The 13,414-nt window shown below is 32.5% G+C and overlaps 1 protein-coding gene and 1 long non-coding RNA gene across 3 annotated transcripts; one reads left to right on the plus strand and one right to left on the minus strand.

Annotated features, from left to right (window-relative positions):
- Positions 1-8,552: 8,552 nt before the first annotated feature.
- On the minus strand, positions 8,553-8,893 carry LOC144549689 (uncharacterized). Its single transcript, XR_013509765.1, has 3 exons — positions 8,848-8,893; positions 8,696-8,736; positions 8,553-8,603 (listed from the first exon to the last, which is right to left on the minus strand). It is a non-coding gene; the product is annotated as an uncharacterized LOC144549689 (long non-coding RNA).
- An 875-nt stretch (positions 8,894-9,768) lies between these two features.
- Positions 9,769-11,493, plus strand: LOC144549399 (leucine-rich repeat receptor protein kinase HPCA1-like). Of its 2 annotated transcripts, XM_078298117.1 has the most exons (6): positions 9,769-10,183; positions 10,374-10,497; positions 10,780-10,851; positions 10,985-11,063; positions 11,158-11,229; positions 11,379-11,493. In XM_078298117.1, the coding sequence occupies exons 1-6, from the start codon at positions 10,093-10,095 to the stop codon at positions 11,385-11,387; spliced, it is 447 nt and encodes a 148-aa protein (XP_078154243.1). In that variant the 5' UTR covers positions 9,769-10,092; the 3' UTR covers positions 11,388-11,493. The 2 variants fall into 2 exon arrangements, with proteins under 2 accessions (XP_078154243.1, XP_078154242.1); XM_078298116.1 differs by lacking the exon at positions 11,379-11,493 and having other exon boundaries at positions 9,999-10,183; positions 11,158-11,342.
- Positions 11,494-13,414: the final 1,921 nt, after the last annotated feature.

The following is a 13,414-nucleotide window of genomic DNA, read 5'->3' on the forward strand; positions in this document are numbered from 1 at the left end:
CCCAATTAGTCACTTGTATGTTTGTTAATTATTTTTTTTTGGATTTAAATTTCTTGTTATAATATGTAATGCTTCACAAAACTTTCTATGAAGTACATGAATTTTTTGTAATAGTTTAAGATGTGTATGATAATTAATTTAGAATGTGTATATGATATTTAATTGATTATTGCTTCTTATTGTGCAAAAAAAAAAAATTTAGGATGCTGGCCAGCAAAATATATATGGAAGCTGGTCAAATAAATAAAAAATTTTTTTTTAGCTTCAATAAAACATCAGGATCGGTTTTATATAAAAACCGATCTTGATAGTACGTATCTGGATCGGTTTTTATTCAAAAACCGATCTAGATATGTAATTTAAAAAAAAATCGAAAATACTATTAAGATCGGTTTTTATATAAAAACCGATCTAGATAGTACGTATCTGGATTGGTTTTTATATAAAAACCGATCTTGATATGTAATTTTTAATTAAAAAAAATTCAAAAAAACTATCAAGATCGGTTTTTATATAAAAACCGATCCAGATACGTACTATCAAGATCGGTTTTTATATAAAAACCGATCTTGATATGTAATTTTTAATTAAAAAAAAATTCGAAAAAACTATCAAGATCGGTTTTTATATAAAAACCGATCCAGATACGTACTATCAAGATCGGTTTTTATATAAAAACCGATCTTGATATGTAATTTTTAATTAAAAAAAATTCGAAAAAAAATATCAAGATCGGTTTTTATATAAAAACCGATCTTGATAGTACGTATCTGGATCGGTTCTTAGTCAAAAACCGATCTAGATAACAACTATTAAGATCGGTTTTGTTAAAAAACCGATCCTAATAGTTTCTATTTGGATCGGTTATTTAAAAAATATAAAACCGATCCTGATAGTATCAGTATCGCCTTCAACAGGATCGGTTGGATTCCGATACTGATATGTGTATATAACCGATCCTGATTTCATATTTTCCACTAGTGCTAGGAAAATGTCCTAGAGTTGTTATATCCAAAGGTCGAGAGTTCGATTCCCCCTCACGAACCTTGGTAGCTACTACCAAGTTTTCAAAAAGAGAGAGAGAGAGAGAGAGATTGACTTGGGTGAGCCATGCTGTAAAACGCGTTTGTACTCCACGCTATATTTCCATTTTGAAAATCGAACAACCGATTCGAACCTTGCGACATGTTCTCCATATTGAAATGTGTTTGGACACTAAATTTTATATTTTTTTGAATTTTTTTTACTACTTATTAAGCCACTTTGAAAATTGCTGTTTTGCTGTGAACAGTAAAAATTTCTGGACCATCGGATCTGCAATTTTCAATGTGACTTAATAAATAGTAAATTTTTATCCAAATAATGTAAATTTTGGTCTCCAAGTACATTTCACTATGGAGAACATGTTGAGCGATTTGAATCGGTTGTTTGGCTTTTCAAAATAAAAATATAGTGCCATGGAGCACCAACGCGTTTTATACCATGGCTCATTTTAGCCATCTCCATAATATATATATATATATATATATATATATATATATATATATATATATATATATATATATATATATATATATATATATATAATATGTATTACTTTTGACAATTGTAACAATTGCTGAATAATCAATAATATATTAATATTCCATCTCGGTCCTTCTAAACGTGTAACATAATGTTACGTTACGAAACTTTTACAAATAATTTTTAATGATTTAAAGGCAAGAATCGAAAATCGTGCTAACAAAATGGAAGTTTAAACCTTAATTAAGGTTCATCTAAATAAGTAAGTTAAGTGTGAATCGAAACCGCGTCGAAATTTCGAAGTTCTGAACCTTTTTAGGTCAAGTGCGTCCGCACTGGTGGTGAGTGCGGGTGACTGACCCGCACTGGCTTCTGTTTTCCTAAAATTTCTTTTGAAATTTCTGTGAGTGCGATGGGTTGACCCGCACTGCGGGTGGGTGCGTCCGCATTACGCTAGGACTTTTTCTAAAATTCTGTCGAAAATTTACTAAGTTCCGAGTGCGGGTGAAGTGACCCTCACTGCGGGTGAAGTGATCCTCACTGCGGGTGAAGTGACCCGCACTGCGGATGATTTCTGTGTTAAATTTCATTTTCTGAAAACCGACTAAGTGCCGAGTGCGGGTGAAGCCACCCGCACTGCGGATGGGTGCGTCCGCACTCAGGGTAATTTTAACCCTAAAACTCAAATCCAACTTTCTCTCTCTCTCCCACTTCATTCCTTTCCCCATTTTAAGTGGAATTTCACCCAAGAGAGAGAAAAAGAGCGAGAGAGTTTCCCGTCCCTCTCAAACACCCGATTGTTGCGAGAAATCGAAGCTGGAACCGAGTAAGCGCCCATGAATCTCTCCTAACTCTCCGATTCGGTATTCTTTTTCTCTCCTTCTCTCTTTCAAAACCTCGAATTTTCTCGATTTCTCAGATTTTCATTTTAAACTCGAGATTTGTGTTCGAATTGCTCGAGGATTAGTTCCTCTACACTCCTTGCTTGTTTATTTGTCAATCTTTTTCCCGATTTCCTTCCGATTCGTGGATTTTGATTTCTAGGGTTTCGTGCCAAAACTGAAATCGGGCATAATCGTGAATTGATTTGTTTAATCCAACCGATTAGACTTGTAATCGGTAGGGTTACCCCCTGATCTTGAATTTCTAGAACATTTAACAGTTAATTTGAGGTTTTGACCAAATTAGGGTTTAACCAATCGGTAAATCGAATTGTTACGAGAACCAAATTGGTGAACTAGTAAGTGAATTGTTACCCCAATTGAGAGTTGTATGGTCCAGAGGACCTAGATGAGATTGTGTGAGGTTTTAGAGGATTTTGGTGAGAAATAATGAACCGAACGAATTGGTACCAAATGATAGGAGATTAGTTAAGGTATGAGCCCTAATACAACTCGAGTAAACTCCTCGATCATGAACCAAGGTTAAAAACCTAGTATACGTGTAATATAGGTGTAGCCTCGGTCGAGCAAGACTTCGCGAGGCAATTCGAGACGTCCGATCCTTAATTAAGCGGTACGCTCGTCGTAATCAGGTGCGGGATTCTTGGACTTGTTTGATACTTTATTTTCAGGACTTAAACTGTTTATTCGTTTGTCATGTCGAATATCTGATTGATTGCATCATTGATTTGTGTAAAGCATTTGCATAGCCCAATCAAATTAAACTCGAATTGATGTGACGTGAATGATTTGCATGCTGGTATGGTTATAGGTTGTGTTGATCTATTATGATCTGATTTTGATTGAAAGTCACCACGAACTATGTATGTGAATGGATTTACGAAGTTAAGCACTTGGATCAAAATGAATTTGCAAAGTCGGGCTGTATGCTGACTTTGATTCCCAGGATCCTAATGGCCTTAGGTGAACGGCCCTCAATGTTTCCCAGTACCGGTTAGGACGAGGGAGGGTGATTATGTTATGATGTGTGAATTGGAATCGTGGGTGACTAGTGTGTAACGTCTGTGGCTCGGTGGCATTCTCCTACGTGTTAATGCATTTGGACGGTTAATTGAATATTGCGAATATTGGAAACGATTCGAATGATAATTTTCTTTATGTGACTTGAACCAGACCTTAATAACTGTTAAGCCAAGCAATTGCAGATGGGTGTCAGATAAAGGGTCCAGCTCGATGGAGCATCTGTAGGTGTCAGTAACCCTACAGACGAGGGTTTGATAAAGGGTCCAGCTCGAAAGAACATCTGTAGTTGCTACAAGCCCTAATGAGTCGAGTTAAGCCATTTGTGTTGTGTTTGAAATTCATCTTGGAAACTCTGTAAACTGTGATTCATCTGATTAATTGTTGTCTAGCATTGGCATTCTGTTATTTATGAATATATATCTGTTTGAACTGTTATGGTTTGGGTTTCATTGTTGAATATAGAGTTTGATTGCAAGTCCAATAATTTAACTGTGGCAACTTTCGCACTGAGAATTTATTCTCACCCCCACCCTTCGGGTTACTTTACAGGTACTGGTGCGACTGATTCCGGAGAGGCACGAGAGTAGTAGGCTTTAGTAGCTTACCACTTCATGACCCTAGATATATTTTGTTGTATAGATTTAGGGTAGGCCTCTGGGTTGGTATCCGGATGTGATACTTTTGTTGTACTATTTTCTGTCCAGACTGTGTACTCTGATTATATATTAGAAACTTGTTTCTATTGCTTGTTGTTGTGCTTGAACTGTGTAATTGCCTTGTAAGCATACATGGCGTTGTATGCTTACGGCGGGGGACTGTTACGACCCGTGGCCGCGGGGTGTGACACATAATTATTTATTTTCTCTTCTCCATACATTTTTTATTTTATTTTAGTGCATTAATTGAACCCAGCCCTGAAAACGCAAATATGTTTGTTAAAATAATATACTTCACATTTTATCACAAAGAAAATATTCATGATTTAATAATGACAACAAACTACTGCAACTACAAATACAAAACTACTACTACTCATTCTAATGCTTATTTAAATACCATAGTCGTGGATTAAATTTGTTGTACAACTGGACTGTTTCTCAAAAAAAAAAAAAAAATCATAACCGCGATAGAAGTATAGCATCGATCAAATTATAGCTAAACTTTTTTCGTATTTGAGATCCTACCCACTCAATGCGATTACTATGCTTAAATCTTATAAAGGGATATTTATACTTCTATATTTTTTATAGGGAAAAAATAATTATAATTGTTTCAGGATTGTTCAAATTTTAAAATTATTTTTTGTAGGGTTCACATAAATATATATATGCTTTGCCTCATCATGCTTTTAATTTAAAGCCACAATAATTAAAAATTAAAAATTTAAATGTCAAAATAAAATCTCTAGATATAATATATATTATTTTCTTTATGCACACATAAAAGATCACAATATTTCGATTTTATTTTGATTAGTATAAAGAGCTTGGAAAAAATACATTGATGTGAATAAATTCTGAACGTTAATTTTTCTACTTATTGATTCATATAAAATCGAAACCAAAAAGTGAGATTTTTTTTATGTGCATGTGGAGAAAATAATATTAATAATATTCATAACTAACGGTTTTATTTTGATATATAATTTTTTAGAAACTTTGTTATAATTTTTTTTTAATAATGGAGACAAAAAAATTGAAGGCATTCAAACCCTTCTCTTTTTTTCATTAGGGATAATAAATAAATTTATATGTAAAAGTTGATTTTCTCATTAAATAAATTTAACATTAAACAACTCAATCAAACATTCAAATGTCAAAAAATGATTCACTACAAGTCTGAAACCTACTTTGCTGTAACAATTAATGCCATACAATTTTCCTTTTTTGTTCTATTTACGAAAGATCATAACATAATTCAAATAAGCACAAACTTACTGAGACTTAGTTGTTCTTCTTTTTTCCATTGAGCATGAGATCATAACATAATTCCTTTTTTGATGCCAAATAACAAGAGCAGCTCTGATGGCATTGAGCATGACATCACATGTCGGAGGCCATTTTCTCAATAAGATGCTTTTTGAACAAATTATGTCTCTCTTTAAATAATTATTCTTTCAGATTTAGTATAATAATATTGTATTATGAGTTCTAATTTTAATAATTTTACCAATTGTCAGGTTCAATTAAAAGCGATGCGATACTCGATAAGGAATTTAAAGATTTTGAAGATCATCAGTATTTCCACTCGACGCGGAAAAACACTGTAATGAATTTTATCTTCCTGTTTTTTAACATCATTTTCTTGCTGACCTCAATTGGAATCTCAAAATAAAATCGTTGACTTGGTCTTGTTTTGCAACAGGTTTTGTGTTGGACTCGGACTGTTATAGTTGCATGTCTCACGAGCACATAGATTATTATAATCTTTAAAGCATGCATATATTCAAGATAAGTTTCTTCTTTATATTTTTCTTTTCCTTTTTGTTAGACAAGTATGAAAAATAAAACTATTCCCGCTTCCTAGTTCCTTCCTTGTGCATATATGACATGTATTGTATGAGGGTTCTCACTCAATCTGAATTGATAAGCCATATATGCCATATATGCACATGTCTCAAGAGATCATTTTCTCAATAAGATGCTATTTGGACAAATTAATGTCTTTCTTTAAATGTTCCTTCTTCCAGATTTTGTATAATAACAATGTTGGATGAGTTCTAATTTTAATGATTTTACCAATTGTTAGGTTCAATTCAAAGCGATACGACACTAAATAAGGAACTTGAAGATTTTGAAAGCTGTCGGTATTTCCACTCGATTCGGAAAAACACTGATTAATTTTCTCTTTCATTTTTCTTTTTCAATATCCTTTTCTTACTGGGCTCAACTGTTAGAATCTCAAAATAGAGTAGTTCACTTGGTCTTGTTTTGTAACAGGTTTTGTGGTGGACCCGAACTTTCATGGTTGCATGTCTCGAAGGCACATAGATTATTATGCATATAAGCAAGATAAGTTTGTTTTTTATATTTTTCTTTTCCTTTTTGTTAGACAACTATGAATAATGAAACTGTTCCTGCTTCCTAGTTCCTTCCTTGTGCATATATGGCATGTATTGTATGGGGATTCTTGCTCGATCTGAATTAACAAGCCATATATGCACACGTCTCAAGAGATCATTTTCTCCATTAGATGCTATTTGGACAAATTACTGTCTTTCTTTAAACATTCATTCTTCCAGATTTTGAACCTTGTATTGTGAGTTCTAATTTTAATAATTTTATCAATTGTTAGGTTTAATTGAAAGCAATGCGATACTGAATAAGGAATTATAAATTTTTGAAAGTCGCCGGTATGTCCATTCGATGCGGAAAAACACTGTGATGAATTTTGTCTACCGTTTTTCTTTTTCAATATTCCTTTCTTAGTGGCCTCAACTGTTAGAATTCCAAAATAGAGTAATTCACTTGGTCTTTGTTTTGCAACAGGTTTTGTGGTGGACCCGAACTGTCATGGTGGCATGTCTCAAAGGCACATTGATTATTATAATTTTTAGAACATGCATATATGCAAGATAAGTTTCTTTCTTATATTTTTCTTTCCCTTCTTGTTAGACAACTGTGAAAGATGAAACTATTCGTGCTTCCTAGATCCTTCTTTGTGCATATATGGCATATACAGTTTGTTAATTCAGATCGAGCGAGAACCCTCGTACAATACTTACAAATATATGCACAAGTTTTAAGATAGTATTTTCTCAATGAGATGCTTTTTGGACAAATTACCGTCTTTTTTAAATAATCTTTCTTCCAAATTTCGTATTATATTATTGTATTATGAGTTCTATTTTTAATGATTTTATCAATTGTCAGGTTCAATTGAAAGCGATGCCATACTGAATAAGGAATTTGAAGATTTTGAAAGACATTGGTATTTTCACTCGACGCGGAAAAACACTGTAATGAATTTTATCTTCCTTTTTTTCTTTTTCAATATCATTTTCTTGTTGGCCTCAACTATTGGAATCCCATAATAGAGTCGTTGACTTGGTCTTCTTTTGCAACAGGTTTTGTGGTGGACCCAGAATGTCATAGTTGCATGTCTCAAGAACACATAGATTATTATAATCTTTAGAGCATGTTTTATTCAAGATAAGTTTTCTCTTTATATTTTTCTTTCACTTCTTGTTAGACAACTATGAAAAATGAAACTATTCCTACTTCCTAGTTCCTTTCTTGTGTATATATGACATATATTGTATGGGGGTTCTCGGTCGATCTGAATTAACAAGCCATATATGCCATATTTGCCATATATGCACTTGTCTCAAGAGATCATTTTCTCAATGAGATGCTATTTGGACAAATTACTGTCTTTCTTTAAATATTCATTCTTTCAGATTTCGATCCTTGTATTATGAGCTCTAATTTTAATGATTTTACTAATTATCAGGTTCAATTCAAACCGAGAAGACACTGACTAAGGAACTTGAAAATTTTAAAGGCTATCATTTTATTACTGGCCTCAACTGTTAAAATCTCAAAATAGAGTTGTTGACTTGGTCTTGTTTTGCAATAGGTTTTGTGGTGGATCCGGACTGTTATGGTTGGATGTTTCAAGAGCACATAGATTATTAATAATCTTTAGGGCATGCATATATGCATTCTTTTTAATAATTTTCTTTTATTTCTTGTTAGACAAATGTGAAAAATAAAACTGTTCCTGCTTCCTACTTCCTTCCTTGTGCATGTATGAAATATACAGTTGGTTAATTCAGATCGAGCGAGAACCCCCGTACAATACTTGCCATATATGCACAAGTGATTTATTGAAAATCACTATTTTTGGATGGTCCATAATTTTCAGATCAAGTGATTTTCTAAATATAAAAACAAATAGTAAACAAATTTCAAAAAATGTAAAATTTGGTTTCCAAACACATATTAATATGGAGAACAAGATGAACGGTTCGGATCGACCGTTAGGATTTGAAAACTCGAATATAGAGCCGTAGCACGGTAACAACCCGTGATATGCATAGTACCATAGACTCACTCATATTACCTGTACATTATGGTAAATTTTAGAAATTGTACTGTACCTCTTGACATCATCAGAATATTCCTGTCTTGAAAACAGCTTTACTGCCACATCCTGTAATAAACAAAATTATCAATATTATATTCTAACAGCTCAAAATAAATGTATAAGAAAGACTTCATGTTCACAGTTCAAAAAACACATACCGAGACGTACCATAGAGCATGATACACTGTACCACAAGAACCTGCACAATCACAAAGAGTTAAATGAACAACTGGTACCTGACTGAGTCTGTCAATTGATTTTAATGAACAACACCTGATAAATAGAACAATAGTAAATTAAAATAAATCACCTTACCCAATGTGTTCGCCTATAGTGAGATCCTCCCACAAAATTTCTCCAAATCAACCTTATTTACAGCACTGCCACTGGTACTCCCACTACTGCTAATACTACTTGTGCTATTCGCATTACATGATGACCACGGCCCTGTATTATGCGTATGTGTGTGCAAATTTTGCATTTTCATAATATTATCACAACTTCAGGTTGGACTAGGATCCGAATTGGAGACTAGACCTGCTAAATGAACTTGGTTATTCTCCTGCTCATTTTGCAACCAAGGCCATACAAACTTGCTTTTTGCATCATGCCCTGTACCGATGACAGTTTCATTTCCTTTCCAAGGCCAATTTAGTCCTTTTTTTGCAAACAAAGCCTCAGCTTTTGAGCTAATAATTTTATGAATACCCATTTTTGCATCAACCTCTTCTGTATCATTGATATATTGTTGTTGCGAAAATTGATATACTAGACTGTTTCAGTACAAATCAGCTAGTAGTCTAGAACTGGAATCAATGGCCATTATGAAGGGTATGTATGTCCAATTTCTCTACAGAAACTAATACACTGGTTTATGATCATACCTGACAAAGGCTAGTTTTGCAACGGCACTACAAACAAGCTGCCAAAAATAAATTCATGAAAAAGAGTACCTAACGGGGACCAAGTCCAATGGCTATGAATTTACTCTTCATGTCATGTACAGTCTGTCCCGAGCCAGGATAAAGGAGGAGGGTTGTGATAGGTGTGACGAACCAACGTAAAATACAGCCCTTTCATGGAAATGAAACCCTCGTGAATCTCCAGTTGGGTTTCATTTGTAGCCTATTCCAACTTGTTTGGGACTAAAGACTTTGTTGTTGTATCATGTCATGTACAGATGTTTTATGAAATGAAACCCTCACGAATTTCCAGTTGGGTTTCATTTGTAGCCTATTCCAACTTGTTTGGGACTAAAGACTTTGTTGTTGTATCATGTCATGTACAGATGTTTCATTTATAGTTGTTGGAACTTCAAAAGTCAATTGTCAAAAAAAAAAAAAAAAAAAAAAAAGAACTTCAAAAGTCAAAACCCTTAATATTTTTTAATATTGATCTATTCAAACAGCCACTCTCCCCCTCTTGATCCCTACCTCTAATCTTCTCTCATACTTATATATTTTTTCTTGATAAAACATATATTGAGCTAATTCATACGCTTGGCGTTCTCTCTCCATTTCTGTTGTTGGATTCTCGAGAACTTACCGGTGCTGACATGGCAGACAATGGTACAACTAGCCTCGTGATGTTGTTTTTGTTTGTAACTAGTCTTCAAGTGGTGTTTGGTGTAACCAATTCTCAAGATGGTTAGTTGTTTATGGTTTTCTGGTATCATGGCACCTGCTTGTACCAGTTTGAGTTTAATTACTTTTTGTTATATTTCTGAATATCTTCCTTGTACTTCATTGAGCAGAACAAGGAAAATAATTTGAAGTTATTATCCAAGACACATTGATAACAGAGATTTCAAATTTTTTTTTTTTTTTTTGTACGTAGCTTCGGCATTGAAATCATTAATAAGCCAATGGCAAAATTTGCCGTTAAGTTGGAATGAGTCGACTGATCCATGCGACAATCAATGGGATGTGATTCAATGTTCAAAAGGAAGAGTAACATCTCTGTATGTACTTCTCACTATCTCAATTCCCATTTCCCAAAGAAAATAAAAATGCTACTATATTTTCCCCTTGTTTATTAATTTTTTGTCAGATAACCACCAAACTAGCCTCTAGATCTAGTTTTGACTAATATTAAGTATTAACTTTGTATGGTGTGCTCTTTTTGATCTAGTCTATTATAGACTTTTGTACTTAGTTTGGTTTGTTTACCAATTAACTTTCTATAGAGTCTTTCACACATCCCTCAAAAATATGATTTTTTTTTTTTTTTGTAAACTTTGCAGGTCATTGCCTGGTATGAATATCAAAGGCAAGATAAGTGTTGACATATGCCTACTAACTGAACTGACAATCTTGTGAGTTCACTAAATTTGTCTGGAAATCGATATACATATGAAATTGCATTGATTTGTAGTTAAATTTTCAAAATTATTATTATCGAATGACAATGAAGAAATTCAAAATTAATTACTCGATTTTGGTTTTCAGGGATCTTGCTTCAAACCCTGACCTTAATTGTTGGCTCGCTGCCAGAAAGCATTGGCCAACTACAAAAGCTTACAAGCCTGTAATTAATTATAATTTTAATACAATTTGAATTGAACAAAAAGACAAAAAATAAAGGTGAAGGTCTTATGTATTTATACTCTTGACTTGTCTAGCTCACTACTAGGTTGCAACTTGACTGGCACCATACCGACTACAATCGGGAATTTGAAAAATTTAACCTTTTTGTAAGAATTACTTGCCATTGATTTAGATTTATTATTGGAAATTTCAATTCAAATTTTCTATTAAATAATAAATATGAAACTTTAGGTACAGTAGTTCATATTTACATGTTGGTCTTTTAATTATGACTTGAATTATGATAAAATTGTAGGGCCCTTAACTCAAATAAATTCAGTGGGAGCATACCTTCCACAATTGGTTCACTCGTAAATCTGAATTGGCTTGATTTAGTTGATAACCAGCTTACAGGACCCCTTCCTATCTCTCCTGTCTCGACAACACATTTCTATGTTTTAATTTACAATTTTTCCCCTAAATTTTAATGCTAATTTTTTGCATTAATCCCATTCCTAGATTGAGTTGTTCAAATATGAATTTTAAAATTTAATTCTTGTATCATACTAGTTTGAGTTCATTACTAGTGACATAATTTTTTTTTGATGTGGGTCAGTGTTTTAAAATGCGGCCGCATGGGCCGCATATGCGTATGCGGTCGGCAGTCGTGCTCAGAATGCTCATGCGGCTTTTTCATGCGGTTTTTTCATGCGGCCGCATATGCGGTCCGAATATGCGGTCATGCGGATTAAAAATACGGCCATGCGGTTTGAATATGCGGCCATGCAGACTGAAATATGCGGCCATGCAGTTTTCTCATGCGGTTTTGATAATTTGATTGGATTTTAATTAAAATTTATATTAAAAAAATCAAAAAATTATTGTTGGTTATGTTATTATGTGAAAATAAATTCAAATATATTAATATAAATATATATATATATACGTGAATTTTTATTTTAAAATCCGCATGAAAATCCGCATATACGTCTGCATACCGTATATGCGGTATGCAGTGACCTTCCGCATGCATGAACAAAACCGCATTTTAAAACACTAATGTGGGTCTAAGCCTACTTTACACGTTTATTAAACAAAAAAAATTAAAAGAGTTTGTTGTAAAAAACTGGGAAAGAAGAATATTATTTTTTTTTTTTGATGTAGGTCTAAGCCTACTTTACACGTTTATTGAAATGGCTGTTCACTACTGGTATTTTCTTTGAGAGATAATTGTTAAAGAGGATAAAACATGCCTACAACATTAATTAACAATTATCTCTCAAAGAAAATACCAATAGTGACATAATTACTTTAAATCAATTATTTCTATCTCATAAAAACTAACACAATTTGTTAATAATTAATGAACAGCCATTTCAATAAGAATCAGTTAACTGGTACAATCAGCGCACCCTTTTTAGCTCTAAGATGAGTCGACTTCTTTGTTTTTTAATCTTTAACAAATCGTCACTTCACATATTGACTTTTTTTTATTGTAACTATTTTGGTAGGATATTTGACAACAATAATTTTGCTGGCCCTATTCCCAACATCAATGGGTCTAAGACTTTACTAACCCTGTAGGTCTCTTTGCTTCTAATGACCCAACAATCTAAACTTTAAAATTACGTATTTTTCCTTCTAAACTTTTGAAACTCACAAATTTATCCATTTCATTAATAAAATATATTTAATATATTTTAAAAGTAATTAAATAATTTGCAAAACATATAAAGATTGAATTTTACATTTTTATGATATTGAACAAATTGTGTGACTTCAAAGGAAATTTATATAAAAAGTACAAGCACCGACCATCATTTTGTAAACAGTTCAAATTCCTGATAGTTATAAACTGAACACACCACACTACAATTAAAAAAAAAAAATCAATTGAAACCCTTTCACAAAATTTGGTTGTCAACATACCTTAATTATTTCGTCATGTCTTTAATTTTTGTATAGATAATGAAACAGATAATTATTTTATTATATTATTAAAAAATATTAACATTTTGTATATTGTTTTATTTTATCTATGCTTAAATATTATTGACAATTGAATTTAAAAAAATAATTGGAAATTAATATTTATCTTTATTTTTACAAAATCACTAAAGAAAAGGAAATGACATTATTACTTATATAAATTAAACGTGAATTGACCGTAAAATATACTGAATGCAAATAATCGTAGTCAATGACAATTGACTTATGATAAAAAAATAACAATATAATAAAAAATATACAGCAACTATGGTAAAATGAATAAATTATTTGCACCTAATTTAAAATGATAGGATATATGGCTATATTCAATTAAAATCGAATTTATAGAAATATTCCATTAAT

This window comes from Carex rostrata, chromosome 35 (assembly GCF_964058835.1).
Source record: "Carex rostrata chromosome 35, lpCarRost1.2, whole genome shotgun sequence".
In the NCBI taxonomy this organism is placed as follows: Eukaryota; Viridiplantae; Streptophyta; class Magnoliopsida; order Poales; family Cyperaceae; genus Carex; species Carex rostrata.